The sequence below is a fragment of the Anomaloglossus baeobatrachus genome, chromosome 3, assembly GCF_048569485.1.
Source record: "Anomaloglossus baeobatrachus isolate aAnoBae1 chromosome 3, aAnoBae1.hap1, whole genome shotgun sequence".
NCBI classification, from domain to species: Eukaryota; Metazoa; Chordata; class Amphibia; order Anura; family Aromobatidae; genus Anomaloglossus; species Anomaloglossus baeobatrachus.
The window spans coordinates 350320981-350337808 of NC_134355.1; the positions used below are offsets into that span (position 1 = coordinate 350320981).

The 16828-nt window shown below is 49.7% G+C and overlaps 1 protein-coding gene across 1 annotated transcript in view; it reads left to right on the plus strand.

Moving 5' to 3' along the window:
- The window catches only part of MMS22L (MMS22 like, DNA repair protein), a 147779-nt gene that overhangs the window by 48780 nt on the left and 82171 nt on the right, over positions 1-16828 (plus strand). Inside the window, exons 12-13 of the mRNA XM_075340108.1 lie at positions 7635-7861; positions 15162-15671. Of these exons, the coding sequence (XP_075196223.1) occupies positions 7635-7861; positions 15162-15671 (737 nt within the window). The remainder of the gene's footprint in view (positions 1-7634; positions 7862-15161; positions 15672-16828) is intronic.

Genomic DNA, 16828 nt, shown 5'->3' on the forward strand with positions numbered 1-16828 from the left:
TGTGTCCCCGTGGGGACCGCGCATGGAGCGCTTGTGCCATATACACTGCAGCACTGCTGGGTGTGTTAGTGCGCCGGGGACTACCGCGCCGGCCGCGCTTATATGCCGGCCGCGCTTATAACTTTAGTCCCCGGCTTTTGCGGCCTAGTATCGCATATTCCCGCCCCCAGGCCTGTCAGTCAGGGGAAGGGCGGGACGCTGCACAGGACGTCAGCGCTGAGGGCTGGAGCATACTCTGTATCCTCCTCCCCCCTCACTCAGCTCAGTGGGACATCAGATTCCCGCACTTTTACAGGCACGCCCACGGCCCCCTCCTCCCCACAGAACGCCGGCAGCCATTCCTGTCAGCACTTCTGACGCTGGAGAGGAGAGACAACAGGCTCTGGGAGGCCCAGGCAGGGAATCTGGCGATCACACAACCGCTTTGAGCGGTCGGTAAGCAGCACCTGAGGTGCTGGCCCCACTTAGTGCTGGAGTGTACATATATATATATGCTTATATGCTATACATTTACACTGTACGGTCGCACTGTTGATTTTTGGCTATATACCCTCCTGGATTGTACTCAGAGGAGACAACAGCATGTCGTCCGCAAAAAGCAAGGGTGCCAAAGCACAGGCTTACTTTGCAACCTGTACCTCATGTGCGGCTATACTACCGGCAGGTTCCACTGACCCTCATTGTGTGCAATGCTCGGCCCCTGTGGCACTTACTCAGCCGGAGCCTCTGCTACTGGTGGCCCAGGTGGAACCACCTGCTACCACTGTCCAGGTGACAGGGACGGAGTTTGCAGTATTTGCTGACAAACTGTCTGAGAGTATGGATAAATGGTCTGCTAGGATACTAGAAGCCTTACAGTCCAGACCGGTGACTCAGGCCCCGGGCACTGTTCAATCATTGACCCCAGGCCCCCCTCAATTGGAGCAGCAAAGTGCTCCTGGGGTGACCCATGGGTCCCAGGGTGAGGTCTCTGACAGGGACCGCAGTCCCAGGCCGCCTAAGCGGGCTCGCTGAGAAATTCACTCGACTTCATCACACTGTTCAGGGTCTCAGCAGGAGGACTCTCTGGATGATGAAGCGGAGGTAGCAGATCAGGATTCTGATCCTGAGACCGCTTTCAACCTGGATACACCTGATGGTGACGCCATAGTGAATGACCTTATAGCAACCATCAATCAGGTGTTGGATATTTCTCCACCAGCTCCTACAATTGAGGAGTCAGCTTCTCAGCAGGAGAAATTCCGTTTCAGGTCTCCCAAGCGTACACTGAGTATGTTTCTGGATCACTCTGACTTCAGAGAGGCAGTCCAGAAACACCGAGCTTGTCCAGATAAGCGTTTTTCCAAGCGCCTTAAGGATACACGTTATCCCTTCCCCCCTGACGTTGTCAAGGGCTGGGCTCAGTGTCCTAAGGTGGATCCTCCTGTCTCCAGACTGGCGGCTAGATCCATAGTAGCAGTGGAAGATGGGGCTTCACTCAAGGATGCCACTGACAGACAGATGGAGCTATGGTTGAAATCCATCTATGAAGCTATCGGCGCGTCTTTTGCTCCAGCATTCGCAGCTGTCTGGGCACTCCAAGCTATCTCAGCTTGTCAGGCGCAGATTAATGCAGTCACACGTACATCTGCTCCGCAAGTGGTGTCCTTAACCTCTCAGGCGTCGGCGTTTGCGTCCTACGCCATTAATGCTGTCCTGGACTCTACGAGCCGTACGGCGGTAGCATCCGCCAATTCGGTGGCAGTCCGCAGGGCCATGTGGCTACGTGAATGGAAGGCAGACTCTGCTTCCAAAAAGTTCTTAACCGGTTTGCCATTTTCTGGCGACCGCCTGTTTGGTGAGCGATTGGATGAAATCATTAAACAATCCAAGGGAAAGGACTCATCCTTACCCCAGTCCAAACCAAACAGACCTCAACCACGGAAGGTACAATCGAGGTTTCGGTCCTTTCGGCCCGCGGGAAGGTCTCAGTTCTCCTCGTCCAAAAGGCCTCAAAAGGATCAGAGGAACTCCGATTCATGGCGGTCTAAGTCACGTCCTAAAAAGACCGCCGGAGGAACCGCTCCCAAGGCGGCCTCCTCATGACTTTCGGCCTCCTCACACCGCATCCTCGGTCGGTGGCAGGCTTTCCCGCTTTTGCGACGCCTGGCTGCCACAGCTAAAAGACCGATGGGTGAGAGACATTCTATCCCACGGTTACAGGATAGAGTTCAGCTCTCGTCCTCCGACTCGATTTTTCAGAACATCTCCGCCCCCCGAGAGAGCCGATGCTCTTCTTCAGGCGGTGTGCACTCTGAAGGCGGAAGGAGTGGTGATCCCTGTTCCTCTTCAGCAACAGGGTCACGGTTTTTACTCCAACTTGTTTGTGGTACCGAAAAAGGACGGATCCTTCCGTCCTGTTCTGGACCTAAAACTGCTCAACAAACACGTAAAAACCAGGCGGTTCCGGATGGAATCGCTCCGCTCCGTCATCGCCTCAATGTCCCAAGGAGACTTCCTGGCATCAATCGACATCAAAGATGCTTATCTCCACGTACCGATTGCACCAGAGCATCAGCGCTTCCTGCGTTTCGCAATAGGGGACGAACACCTTCAGTTCGTGGCACTGCCTTTCGGCCTGGCGACAGCACCACGGGTCTTCACCAAGGTCATGGCAGCAGTGGTAGCAGTCCTACACTCTCAGGGACACTCGGTGATCCCTTACTTAGACGATCTGCTGGTCAAGGCACCCTCTCAAGTGGCATGCCAACGCAGCCTGGACATTGCTCTGGAGACTCTCCAGAGTTTCGGGTGGATCATCAATTTTCCAAAGTCAAATCTGACACCGGCCCAATCACTGACATATCTTGGCATGGAGTTTCATACTCTCTCAGCGATGGTGAAGCTTCCGCTGGACAAACAGCGTTCACTACAGACAGGGGTGCAATCTCTCCTTCAAGGCCAGTCACACCCCCTGAGGCGCCTCATGCACTTCCTAGGGAAGATGGTAGCAGCAATGGAGGCAGTTCCTTTTGCGCAGTTTCATCTGCGTCCACTTCAATGGGACATTCTCCGCAAATGGGACAGGAAGTCGACGTCCCTCGACAGGAACGTCTCCCTTTCACGGGCAGCCAAGGCTTCCCTTCAGTGGTGGCTTCTCCCCACTACTCTGTCGAAGGGGAAATCCTTCCTTCCCCCATCATGGGCTGTGGTCACGACGGACGCGAGCCTGTCAGGGTGGGGAGCGGTCTTTCTCCACCACAGGGCTCAGGGAACCTGGACTTCGACAGAGTCCTCCCTTCAGATCAATGTTCTGGAGATAAGGGCAGTGTATCTTGCCCTAAAGGCGTTCCAGCCGTGGCTGGAAGGCAAGCAGATCCGAATTCAGTCGGACAACTCCACAGCGGTGGCATACATCAACCACCAAGGGGGAACACGCAGTCGGCAAGCCTTCCAGGAAGTCCGGCGGATTCTGATGTGGGTGGAAGCCACGGCCTCCACCATATCCGCAGTTCACATCCCGGGCGTAGAAAACTGGGAAGCAGACTTTCTCAGTCGCCAGGGCATGGACGCAGGGGAATGGTCCCTTCACCCGGACGTGTTTCAGGAGATCTGTTGCCGCTGGGGGATGCCGGACGTCGACCTAATGGCGTCCCGGCACAACAACAAGGTCCCAACATTCATGGCACGGTCTCAAGATCACAGAGCTCTGGCGGCAGACGCCTTAGTTCAGGATTGGTCGCAGTTTCAACTCCCTTATGTGTTTCCTCCTCTGGCACTGTTGCCCAGAGTGTTACGCAAGATCAGGTCCGACTGCCGCCGCGCCATCCTCGTCGCGCCAGACTGGCCGAGGAGGTCGTGGTACCCGGATCTGTGGCATCTCACGGTGGGCCAACCGTGGGCACTACCAGACCGACCAGACTTGCTGTCTCAAGGGCCGTTTTTCCATCTGAATTCTGCGGCCCTCAACCTGACTGTGTGGCCATTGAGTCCTGGATCCTAGCGTCTTCAGGGTTATCTCAAGAGGTCATTGCCACTATGAGACAGGCTAGGAAACCAACGTCCGCCAAGATCTACCACAGGACGTGGAGGATATCTTGGTGCTCTGATCAGGGTTTTTCTCCCTGGCCATTTGCCTTGCCCACTTTTCTTTCCTTCCTTCAATCCGGATTGGAAAAAGGGTTGTCGCTCGGCTCTCTTAAGGGACAAGTCTCAGCGCTCTCTGTGTTTTTTCAGAAGCGCCTGGCCAGACTTCCACAGGTACGCACGTTCCTGCAGGGGGTTTGTCACATAGTCCCTCCTTACAAGTGGCCGTTAGAACCCTGGGATCTGAACAGGGTGCTGATGGCTCTTCAGAAACCACCTTTCGAGCCAATGAAGGATATTTCTCTCTCACGCCTTTCGCAGAAAGTGGTCTTCCTAGTAGCAGTCACATCACTTCGGAGAGTGTCTGAGCTAGCGGCGCTGTCATGCAAAGCCCCTTTCCTGGTGTTTCACCAGGACAAGGTGGTTCTGCGTCCGGTTCCGGAATTTCTCCCTAAGGTGGTATCCCCCTTTCATCTCAATCAGGATATCTCCTTACCCTCTTTTTGTCCTCATCCAGTTCACCAGTGTGAAAAGGATTTGCACTTGTTAGATCTGGTGAGAGCACTCAGACTCTACATTTCTCGTACGGCGCCCCTGCGCCGCTCGGATGCACTCTTTGTCCTTGTCGCTGGCCAGCGTAAAGGGTCACAAGCTTCCAAATCAACCCTGGCTCGGTGGATCAAGGAACCAATTCTCGAAGCTTACCGATCTTCTGGGCTTCCGGTTCCCTCAGGGCTGAAAGCCCATTCTACCAGAGCCGTGGGTGCGTCCTGGGCTTTGCGGCACCAGGCTACGGCTCAGCAGGTGTGTCAGGCGGCTACCTGGTCGAGCCTGCACACTTTCACGAAACACTATCAGGTGCATACCTATGCTTCGGCGGATGCCAGCCTAGGTAGGCAAGTCCTTCAGGCGGCGGTTGCCCACCTGTAAGAAAGGGCCGTTTTACGGCTCTATTACGAGGTATTATTTTACCCACCCAGGGACTGCTTTTGGACGTCCCAATTGTCTGGGTCTCCCAATGGAGCGACAAAGAAGAAGGGAATTTTGTTTACTTACCGTAAATTCCTTTTCTTCTAGCTCCAATTGGGAGACCCAGCACCCGCCCCTGTTCCCTTCGGGCTGTTGTTCTTTGTGTACACATGTTGTTCATGTTGAATGGTTTCAGTTCTCCGAAATTCCTTCGGATTGAATTTACTTTAAACCAATTTATAACTTTTCCTCCTTCTTGCTTTTGCACCAAAACTGAGGAGCCCGTGATGCACGGGGGGTGTATAGGCAGAAGGGGAGGGGCTTTACACTTTTAAGTGTAATACTTTGTGTGGCCTCCGGAGGCAGAAGCTATACACCCCAATTGTCTGGGTCTCCCAATTGGAGCTAGAAGAAAAGGAATTTACGGTAAGTAAACAAAATTCCCTTCTTTTTTGCGGGTGGGTTATAACCAGAATGGTAGTGTCTCCCCATTTACTTCACACATTGTGCCCCCCATAAGGGCATAAAACATCTTTTTGGGGGCAGCAGAGGCATTTCAACATATTAATACACTCTCTGTTGCGGATTTTCCCCTGTATAATACTTATGCTAATTCTATCAATGTAACTTTTCTCTTCCAGGGTCTGTGGTGAGGTCATATCCATGTGACCAGAAGGGGCAGGCCGAGGCCCCGCCCCTTCTGGTCACATGAGTATGTCCTCACCACAGATCCTGGAAGAGAAAAGTTACATTGATAGAATTAGCATAAGTATTATACAAACAAAGGGAGGGGATAACGCTGAATACCCCCCAGATATTATCTGATCCTCAGCTGCTGTCACTCAAACAGCTGCTGATTTTATAAAGTTTACTTTGTTGGATTTGAAAACCTAAACATCGGAGCTGACCACTAATGGTATGTATAGAATCAGCCTGATAGTGCCAGTATAGCACTGGCTTTAGCTTATATATGAAAATCCTGGGGATTGGTTCCCTTTATACTTGCCTGTCCCTGGGGCTGCTGTCCATGGTGCTGATGTCTTCCGCTCTGCCGTCTCCAGCCCTACTGACTTCTTGATGCTGCTTCTGGTCCGAGGTGCACTGAATATGTGATGAACATAATGAGCGGGGGTTGGAAGCAATTGACAGTAGGGCTGGAGACAAGTGAGTATTGAAAATCATTTTATTTTACAGACACGTGGTTTCCTCCGGTGTTCCGTGTGACACCCGTGCTGCCGGAGAAAAATGGACCTGTCTGTGTGGAGCATACGAACACACACATGCTCCGCACGGTCAATGGGAAAACACGCACGTGTGCGCAAACTAATTGATTTTAATGGGTCTTCGAGTGTTGGTGTCTCCGGTATGTGTGAAAATGGACCTCACACGTACCGGACGCATGGACGTGTGAAGGGGCCTAAAGCTGTGTTTGGTAAGACTGAACACCTTCCCTTCACTGAAGTAAATATAACTGTGCTGCTGTGTCTGGTAAGGCTGAACACCTTCACTGCAGTACATAAAGCTGCTGCTGTATCTGGTTACTATGAATGTTTTCACTGCAGTGCATAAAGCTGTGTCTGGTCGGGCTGAAAACATTCACTATACTGTATAAAATTGTGCTGCTGTGGCTGATAGGGCTGAACAGCATTACCAGATGCAGAAATATAGACACACATGCAATTATGAAGGTTATCTTAGGGAATCTACATGCCATATATACTCGAGCATAAGCTGACCCGAGTAGAAGCCGAGGCCCCTAATTTACCACACAAAACTGGGAAAACTTATTGACTCGAGTATAGGCCTAGGGTGGGAAATGCAGCAGCTACTGGTAAATTAAAAAAAATACCAATAAAATGTAATATTCTCCATCCTTGTCTCCTGTAGTATTGTGCCCATCCTGTAGTATTGTGCCCATTCTTCTGCCCTGTAGTAATGTGACAATCGTTTAGTAATGTCCCCTTCTTGTCCCCTATTATGCCATTGTTCACATACACACAGACACACACACACACACACACACACACACACACACACACACTAATTATTCTCACCAGTTCTCCATTCCTGCGGTGTCCACTTACCTGCTTCTTGCAGACCGCACCATGATCGCGTCCGGTGCAGCGCCGCAAAGCATTGAACTGCAGTAAAGTGATAGCGTCAGCCCTGACTATGATCAACGAGGGGTGCTACTTGCAGACCACAGGCACATAGACCCCTCCATGATCGCGTCCGGTGCACGGTGGCTGCTGCTGTTGTCTGCTGCTGCAAAGCATTCAACTGAAGTAAAACAATGACAGCAGTGCCGGCCCCATGCATCGAGCACGTTCATGGAGGAGTCTATGTGCAGTCTGCAAGAAGCAGGTAAGAGGACACCGCAGGAACAGAAAACAGGGGAGAATAATGTTTTGTGGGAACCTCTCTCATATAAGCAGAGGGGGGGCGTTTTCAGCATAAAATATGGTCTCATAAACTCCGCTTATACTCGAGTATATACGGCAATTGGTCTTTCTGGATTCCTGAGTTTACTGCCTATAGTCTTTCTTCTGGTTTTATTACTTTTGGATTTCTAAATGTTTTCTTACCCTTTTTTGTTTTAGAACTGTTTATTTAACATCTCCTGGCTTGGATTGAAATCCCTGGCCAGTGTTAGCAAAACAGCTTTTTCCATGCTGGAAGTCGTGAAAAGTTGCTGTGCCGAGGATCACAGTCATGACCTGTACAAGTCTGATAACAGCTACCTTATATTCTTACGGATCTTGGCCCGTATAATGAAGAAAGCCAAAGATAGTGTCGGTGCACATCCTTGGAAGCAAATTAAAGGAAGGTCTGTACTTTTCAGTCCGTTGAATATCTGCTTGGTTGTTAATGCTGCTCTTTGTAATGCCAGTAATTTCATTTGGTTATTGGCTTTCATTTATAAAATTCGGCAATTTCAAGCAAATTGCTTTATTCTTTTATCTATTTCTGTACTTACTGATTCAGATGGAAATGCTAAATGTAGAGTTAGTATTTATTCTAATGCATTGCATGGATTGTATTCAGTGCTTTTCTATTGTGTTGTACCTAACTATTTTTTATTACTTAGGTGTTTTCTCCATTTTCAGAGATTATATATTGACCTGTTTTATCATTTACAGCAGGGGTGGGTAATTTTCCCAAAAGGCCACTTGAGACTGTGACTGAAATTAACACGCAGCCTCCTATATACGGTATGAGCCCCCACACTGCCTCCAATATACAGTATGAGCCCCCACACTGCCTCCAATATACAGTATGAGCCCCCACACTGCCTCCAATATACAGTATGAGCCCCCACACTGCCTCCAATATACAGTAAAAAAAAACACCAGCTCACCCACTTGGAGTTCCATAAGAATCTGACCGGTGCACGGACATCAGCAGGACCCACTGAAGTGTGAATATGAAGAAAGAAATTTCCAGCATCCAGGTTCCAGATTATTTTAAAAAACGAATTTCTTTATTCCAAAATGATTAAAAGTTCCTTCCATATGTATAAAAACAAGTGGCAATTATCAAACAGGTACGCGTTTCGGAGGATCACCTCCTTAGTCTGAGACCAAGTCTCAGACTAAGGCCCGTTTCACACGTCCGTGAAAAACAGACGTTTTTCACTGGCGTGTAAAACACGCACATGTCCCTCCGTGTGCCGTGAATTACGGCACACGTGGGTTGTCTAAGTGCAATCCGGGCTCCGTTCTCCGTGGCCCGTGATTGCACTTAGAGATTAACTCACCTGTGCGCGCTCCCGCTCTCCATGGTGCTGATCGCTCCCGCGGTGCAGCATCCGGCCGGCGCTGACCCCCGCAGCAGCTGCTTCCGAGTCGGCTGTCGTGCATCATAAATATGCGCGACAGTAATCAGCCGGCTCAGAAGCAGCAAGCTGCACGGGCTGCAGAGGACATGGCTGGAGCCGGGTGAGAAAAATGTTTATTATTTTAAAAGCACGTTTTTTTCTGGCACGTGTTTCACGGATTACACCACTGCGTGGTCCGTGTGACATCAGTGATGCCAGAAAAAAATGGACGTGTCTCCGTGCGGCAATCACGGACACGCGGGTACGCTGCACGGAGACACGTGCAGTGAAAAATCACTGACGTGTGAGCAGACCCATTCATTATAATGGGTCTGCGTATGTCAGTGATTCTGGTACGTTTAAAAAAAAGCACAAACGTACCAGAATCACTGACGTGTGAAAGGGGCCTAAGGAGGTGATCCTCTGAAATGCTGGAAATTCCTTTCTCCTGCCTCCAATATACAGTATGAGCCCTCACACAGCCTCCTATATACAGTATGAGCCCCCCACACAGCCTCCTATATACAGTATGAGCCCCCACACAGCCTCCTATATACAGTATGAGCCCCACACAGCCTCCTATATACAGTATGAGCCCCCCACACAGTCTCCTACAGTGCCTTGCGAAAGTATTCGGCCCCCTTGAATTTTTCAACCTTTTCCCACATTTCAGGCTTCAAACATAAAGATAAAAATTAAACTTTTATGGTGAAGAATCAACAAGTGGGACATGATTGTGAAGTTGAACGAAATTTGGTTATTTTAAACTTTTTTTTTAAAATTATAAAAAACTGAAAATTGGGACGTGCAATATTATTCATCCCCTTTAAGTTAATACTTTGTAGCGCCACCTTTTGCTGCGATTACAGCTGCAAGTCGCTTGGGGTATGTGTCTATCAGTTTTGCACATCGAGAGACTGAAATTCTTGCCCATTCTTCCTTTGCAAATAGCTGGAGCTCAGTGAGGTTGGATGGAGAGCGTTTGTGAACTGCAGTTTTCAGCTCTTTCCACTGATTCTCGATTGGATTCAGGTCTGGACTGTGACTTGGCCATTCTAACACCTGGATACGTTTATTTGTGAACCATTCCATTGTAGATTTTGCTTTATGTTTGGGATAATTGTCTTGTTAGAAGACAAATCTCCGTCCCAGTCTCAGATTTTTTGCAAACTCCAACAGGTTTTCTTCAAGAATGGTCCAGTATTTGGCTCCATCCATCTTCCCATCAATTTTAACCATTTTCCCTGTCCCTGCTGAAAAGCAGGCCCAAACCATGATTCTGCTTCCACCATGTTTGACAGTGGGGATGGTGTGCTCAGGGTTATGACCTGTGTTGCTTTTATGCCAAACTTATCGTTTGGTATTGTGCCCAAAAAGTTCGATTTTGGTTTCATCTGACCAGAGCACCTTCTTCCACATGTTTGGTGTGTCTCCCAGGTGGCTTGGGGTAAACTTGAAACGACACTTTTCTTTATCGTTCCTATGGGAGACCCAGACATTGGGTGTATAGCTTCTGCCTCCGGAGGACACACAAAGTACTACACTAAAAAGTGTAGCTCCTCCCTCTGAGCATATACACCCCCTGGATAACCAAATCTAGCCAGTTCAATGCTTTGTGTTCAGGTAAAATCAGGAAACCTGTCCAGGGCAGGAACCAGTCGAGGTTTCGTTCCTTTCGTTCCTCCAACTGGTCGTCCTCTAAGCCCTCGGCCTCGTCCACTAACTCAGCCAAGGACCAAAAACCCAACTGGCGCACGAAGCCGCGTCCTCAGAAGACCGCAGGAGCTGCTGCCACTAAGGCAGCCTCCTCTTGACTATCTGGCCGCGCCAGCAACGTCCTTGGTCGGTGGCAGGCTCTCCCACTTTGGCGACGTGTGGTTTCAACACGTCTCCGATCAGTGGGTGCGGGATATCATCTCCCACGGCTACAGGATAGAATTCTCTTCCAGCCCGCCAAACAGATTTTTTCTGTCAACTCCCCCCTGCTCCAAGGCCGCCGCCTTCTCTCAGGCCGTGGCATCCTTGCAGGCCAACGGAGTAATTGTACCGGTTCCCGCCCGGGAACGGTTCAGAGGTTTCTACTCAAATCTCTTCCTAGTCCCCAAAAAGGACGGTTCCTTCCGGCCCATCCTGGATCTCAAGCTTCTCAACAAGCATGTTCAGGTGCGGCATTTTCGCATGGAGTCTCTGCGATCAGTCATTGCCTCAATGACCCAAGGAGATTTCCTGGCATCCATCGACATCAGAGATGCCTATCTGCATGTGCCAATTGCAGTTTCACACCAGCGTTGGCTACGTTTTGCAATCGGAGAGGAACATTTCCAATTCGTGGCTCTCCCCTTCGGGTTAGCCACAGCCCCTCGAGTATTCACCATGGTCATGGCAGCAGTGGTTGCGGTTCTGCACCTCCAGGGGTTGGCAGTGATTCCTTACCTGGACGACCTTCTAGTCAAGGCTTCATCCAGTGCAGACTGTCAGCGGAGTGTCTCGCTCACTCTCGCCACTCTAGTCCAATTCGGGTGGCTTGTCAATCTGCCCAAATCCACTCTGACTCCGACCCAGAAGCTCACGTACCTAGGGATGCAATTCGAGACTCTGCCGGCACTTGTGAAGCTGCCCTTAGTCAAACAGCAGTCCCTCCATCTGGCGGTGCGCTCTTTGCTGAGGCCCCGCCGTCATTCCATCAGGCACCTAATGCAGGTGCTGGGTCAGATGGTGGCGTCAATGGAAGCGGTTCCCTTTGCCCAGTTCCATCTGCGTCCTCTGCAGCTGGACATTCTCCGCTGTTGGGACAAGCGGACTTCCTCCTTGCACAGGTTAGTGGCTCTGTCGCCACAGACCAGGGGCTCCCTTCAGTGGTGGCTTCGGCCCCTCTCTCTGTCTCAGGGACGCTCCTTCCTGGCCCCGTCCTGGGTGATCCTCACCACGGATGCCAGTCTATCCGGCTGGGGAGCAGTATATCTCCACCACAGAGCGCAGGGCACTTGGACTCCGTCCGAATCAGCCCTCTCGATCAATGTGCTGGAAATCAGAGCTGTGCTTCTAGCTCTTAGCCTTTCACCACCTGTTGGCGGGCAAGCACATTCGAGTCCAGTCAGACAACGCGACAGCGGTTGCCTACATCAATCACCAAGGCGGGACACGCAGCCGCCTGGCAATGTTGGAGGTTCAACGCATCCTTCAGTGGACGGAGGACTCCAAGTCCACCATATCCGCAGTCCACATCCCAGGCGTGGAAAACTGGGAGGCAGATTATCTCCGCCGTCAAACCGTGGACAGCGGCGAGTGGTCTCTGCATCCGACAGTGTTTCGGTCAATCTGCCGCAAGTGGGGTACTCCGGAAGTGGATCTAATGCCATCCCGGCACAACAACAAGGTTCCGGTTTACGTGGCTCGCTCCCACGATCCTCAGGCCTTTGCAGCGGACGCTCTGGTTCAAGATTGGTCCCAGTTTCGTCTGTCCTACGTGTTTCCCCCTCTAGCTCTCTTGCCCAGAGTCCTGCGCAAGATCAGAATGGAGGGCCGTCGGGTCATCCTCATTGCTCCGGACTGGCCCAGGCAAGCTTGGTACCCAGACCTGCTCCATCTGTCCGTAGAGGTGCCGTGGCATGTCCTGGACCGTCCAGACCTTCTCTCACAAGGTCCGTTTTTCCGCCAGAATTCTGCGGCTCTCAGATTGACGGCGTGGCTCTTGAGTCCTGGATCTTGACGACTTCTGGTATCCCTCCTGAAGTCATCTCCACTATGACTCTGGCTTGGAAGTCCTCCTCGGCCAAAATCTATCACAGGACCTGGAGAATTTTCCTGTCCTGGTGTCGCTCTTCCGGCCATGCTCCTTGGCCTTTTTCCTTGCCGACCCTCCTGTCCTTTCTACAGTCCGGTCTGCAGCTAGGACTATCCCTCAATTCCCTCAAGGGACAGGTCTCGGCTCTGTCAGTGTTGTTCCAGCGGCGTATCGCCCGGCTGGCTCAGGTGCGCACCTTCATGCAGGGCGCGTCTCACATCATTCCGCCTTACCGGCGGCCCTTGGATCCCTGGGACCTCAATCTGGTCCTCACGGCCTTGCAGAAACCCCCCTTTGAGCCTCTTAGGGAGGTTTCTTTGTCTCGTCTTTCACAGAAGGTGGTCTTTCTAGTGGCCATAACTTCCCTCACGAGAGTCTCTGATTTGGCTGCGCTCTCTTCGGAGTCACCTTTTTTGGTTTTTCATGAAGACAAGGTGGTTCTCCGTCCGACTCCGGACTTTCTCCCTAAGGTGGTTTCTCCTTTCCACCTTAACCAGGACATTTCCCTGCCTTCCTTTTGTCCGGCTCCTGTTCATCGCTTTGAAAAACCGTTGCATACTCTGGATCTGGTGCGGGCGCTCCGGATCTATGTGTCTCGCACCGCTGTTCTTAGGCGGTGCACCTCTCTTTTTGTGCTAACCACAGGTCGGCGTAAGGGCCTCTCGGCTTCTAAGCAGACCTTGGCTCGTTGGATTAGGTCGGCCATTTCTGATGCCTACCAGTGTACTCAGGTGCCTCCCCCGCCGGGGATCAAGGCACACTCGACCAGAGCGGTCGGTGCTTCTTGGGCTTTCAGGCACCAGGCTACGGCTCAGCAGGTCTGTCAGGCTGCCACTTGGACTAGTCTGCATACCTTTTCAAAGCACTACCAAGTGCATGCTCATGCTTTGGCAGATGGGAGCTTGGGCAGACGCATCCTTCAGGCGGCTGTCGCCCATTTGTGAAGTTAGGTTCCGCCTACTTCCCAGTTTTCTGTTTATTCCCACCCATGGACTGCTTTGAGACGTCCCAATGTCTGGGTCTCCCATAGGAACGATGAAGAAAAAGAGAATTTTTTGTTTACTTACCGTAAATTCTTTTTCTTATAGTTCCGTATTGGGAGACCCAGCACCCTCCCTGTTGCCTGTTGGCAGTTTCTTGTTCCGCGTGTTATCACCGGCTGTTGTTGTAGACAGAGGCTCCGGTTCTTGCTCTATCTCTACTTGTGGGTGGCTATTCTCCTTCAGCTTTTGCACTAAACTGGCTAGATTTGGTTATCCAGGGGGTGTATATGCTCAGAGGGAGGAGCTACACTTTTTAGTGTAGTACTTTGTGTGTCCTCCGGAGGCAGAAGCTATACACCCAATGTCTGGGTCTCCCAATACGGAACTATAAGAAAAAGAATTTACGGTAAGTAAACAAAATTCTCTTTTTTATGGATATCTTTGAGAAATGGCTTTCTCCTTGCCAATCTTCTCCTTGTTTGAGATGAAAGTTTTGAGGGACGGCCGGGTCTTGGTAGATTTGTAGTGGTATGATACTCCTTCCATTTCAATATGATCACTTGCACAGTGCTTCTTGGGATGTTTAAAGATGTGGAAATCGTTTGGTAACCAAAACCAGCTTTAAACTTCTCCACAACAGTATCACAGACCTGCCTGTTGTGTTCCTTGGTCTTCATGATGCTTTCTGTGCTTGAAAGAGAACACTGAGACTATCACAGAGAAGTTGCATTTATACAGAGACTTGATTACACACAGGTGGCTTATATTTATCATCATCAGTCATTTAGGACAACATCGGATCATTCAGGGATCCTCAATGAACTTCTGGAGTGAGTTTGCTGCACTGAAAGTAAAGGGGATGAATAATATTGGACGCCCCAATTTTCAGTTATTTATTTTTTAAAAAAGTTTAAGCAATACATTTTGTTCAACTTCACAATTGTGTCCCACTTGTTGATTCTTCACCATAACATTAAAATTTTTATCTTTTTGTTTGAAGCCTGAAATGTGGGAAAAGGTTGAAAAATTCAAGGGGGCCAAATACTTTCGCAAGGCACTGTGTATATACACTCTGAGCCCCCCCTATACAGCCTCCAATATACAGTATGAGCCCCCCACACAGCCTCCAATATACACTCTGAGCCTCCACACAGCCTCCTGCATACATGCAAACATCTACTGCATATGAGAAAAAACACCACATGCTCCTATTCCCCTGCCGCTCTGCGCAGGTCTCCGGTTCCTCGGCGCTCCGCATAGCACACACGATGATGTGACGTCACCACATCTGCTGTATTTCATGCTGATTGGTGGAGGAGGGGCCGCTGGCTCTGTCTGCCTCCAATCTGTTCACCACTATCTGCATCCTGAGGAGCTATGACATCTGAAAGCGAATGGCGGCAGCAAATGGGCAGTCGGTCGGGGAGGGTGTGGTGTAGCCCGCGTGTCACTGTTTTCAGCCCTTCGGCTCTCACTTTGCCCTGCCCTGATTTACAGGATATATTTCAGTCTCATTCACCATCTTAATTTCTATAATTCACAGAATCTACTCCAAATTTCATCAGAGGAAAATGCAGGAGCTCACAGAAGTCGGCTTGCAGAACTTTTTCACGCTTTTTCTATTACTGGCTACTTTAGCAGAGACAGAAGATGTCACAAGCCGTATATTGGACCTTTTAAACGTTCTAGCTCCTTCCAATCTTAGTTGTGCTCAGCAGGCTCTAATATGGAGAGGCAATTTTGCCTTCATACTAATTTATGTGGAGAAAAATATGGATATAAGTGTTTTAGCTGAAAAACTTTCCCACAGTTTTCGTGAAACTGCCAAAGAGTTCCTGGTTTCTAAAAGTGACTATGGCCAGAAACATACGCACTGGGCCCTTCTCTCAACATATGTTGATGGCGTCCAAGAGGTTTTTGAGACCAACAGCCTTCTGCAACTGTCAGAAGAAAAATTATTGAATGATGGGTTCAGTATGTTGCTGCCCGCATGTCGGGAGTCAGAGTTGAGTGCGGTCCTTCATTTTCTGCAGATAGCCATTGCAAGACTCCGGTAAGAGAAGACGCTCAAATGTCCTTGTCTTTTTCGTTTTACTAAATAAGCTCTAAATGTAGAATCAGCTTGTGTGTCTATAGATTTTTTTTATTATCATCATCATCATCATTATTATTATTATTATTATTATTATTATTATTATTATTATTAATGTACCGCACATACCTGGACATTTTTTCCAAAAATCATGGTAAACATTTTATATACACATGGGCAAACCATAAAGGTTTTAGATAATTTAGCTCTACACAGACATTTATATGAACACATCAGTAGTAATAATTGTAAACGGTTTTATTTTGCTGCTTTTGATTTTTCTCCCTTTTTTTTATAAAGCAAAGAAATCAAGCAATTTAAGAAAGCCAATCTGGCCACTAGCAGGCATCTGGAGATTGGCTTTATATTTGTTTGCTTATATAGTGCCATCCTATCGTACACTGCTTTCCAGTCATAGTTATCACAATCTACACTCCTTATCAATATGTCTTTGGAGTGTGAGTGAAGGAAACCCAACACAAACCTGGGAAGTACATACAAACTCCTTGTAGATATGGTCAGTGATGAGTGGGCACTACCATGCTTGTAATGACTAGTGATGAGTTAAGCCTGCTTTACACCTTACAATTAAGCATACGATATCGTATGCAATGTGACACGCCCCCATCGTATGTGCGACACGTTTAATTTGTTGACCGTGTCCCACAAACTATTATTTCCCGTCACACGTACTTACCCTTCCATACATCCTGTGATGTGGGCGGCGAACATCCACTTCCTGGAGTGGGAGGGACGTTCGGCGTCACATCGACATCATAATGCGGCCGGCCAATTGAAGCGGAGGGGCGGAGATGAGCGGGATGTAAACATCCCGCCCACCTCTTTCCTTCCACATTGCCGGCGGGTGCCGCGGGACACAGGTAAGATCTGTTCATCGTTCCCGGGGTGTCACACAGAGCGATGTGCGCTACCCCGGGAACATTGAACATGCAATTTTTAGCAAATGTACGACGTGTATGTGATGATCGGTTTTACGTTCAATCGCACGTAGCTGTCACACGCTACAACACCTCTAACGATGCCGGATGTGCGTCACTTCTAACGATGTGTCGGCGGGGTCACGTCATATTTGTTGTAGCGTGTAAAGCCCGCTTAAT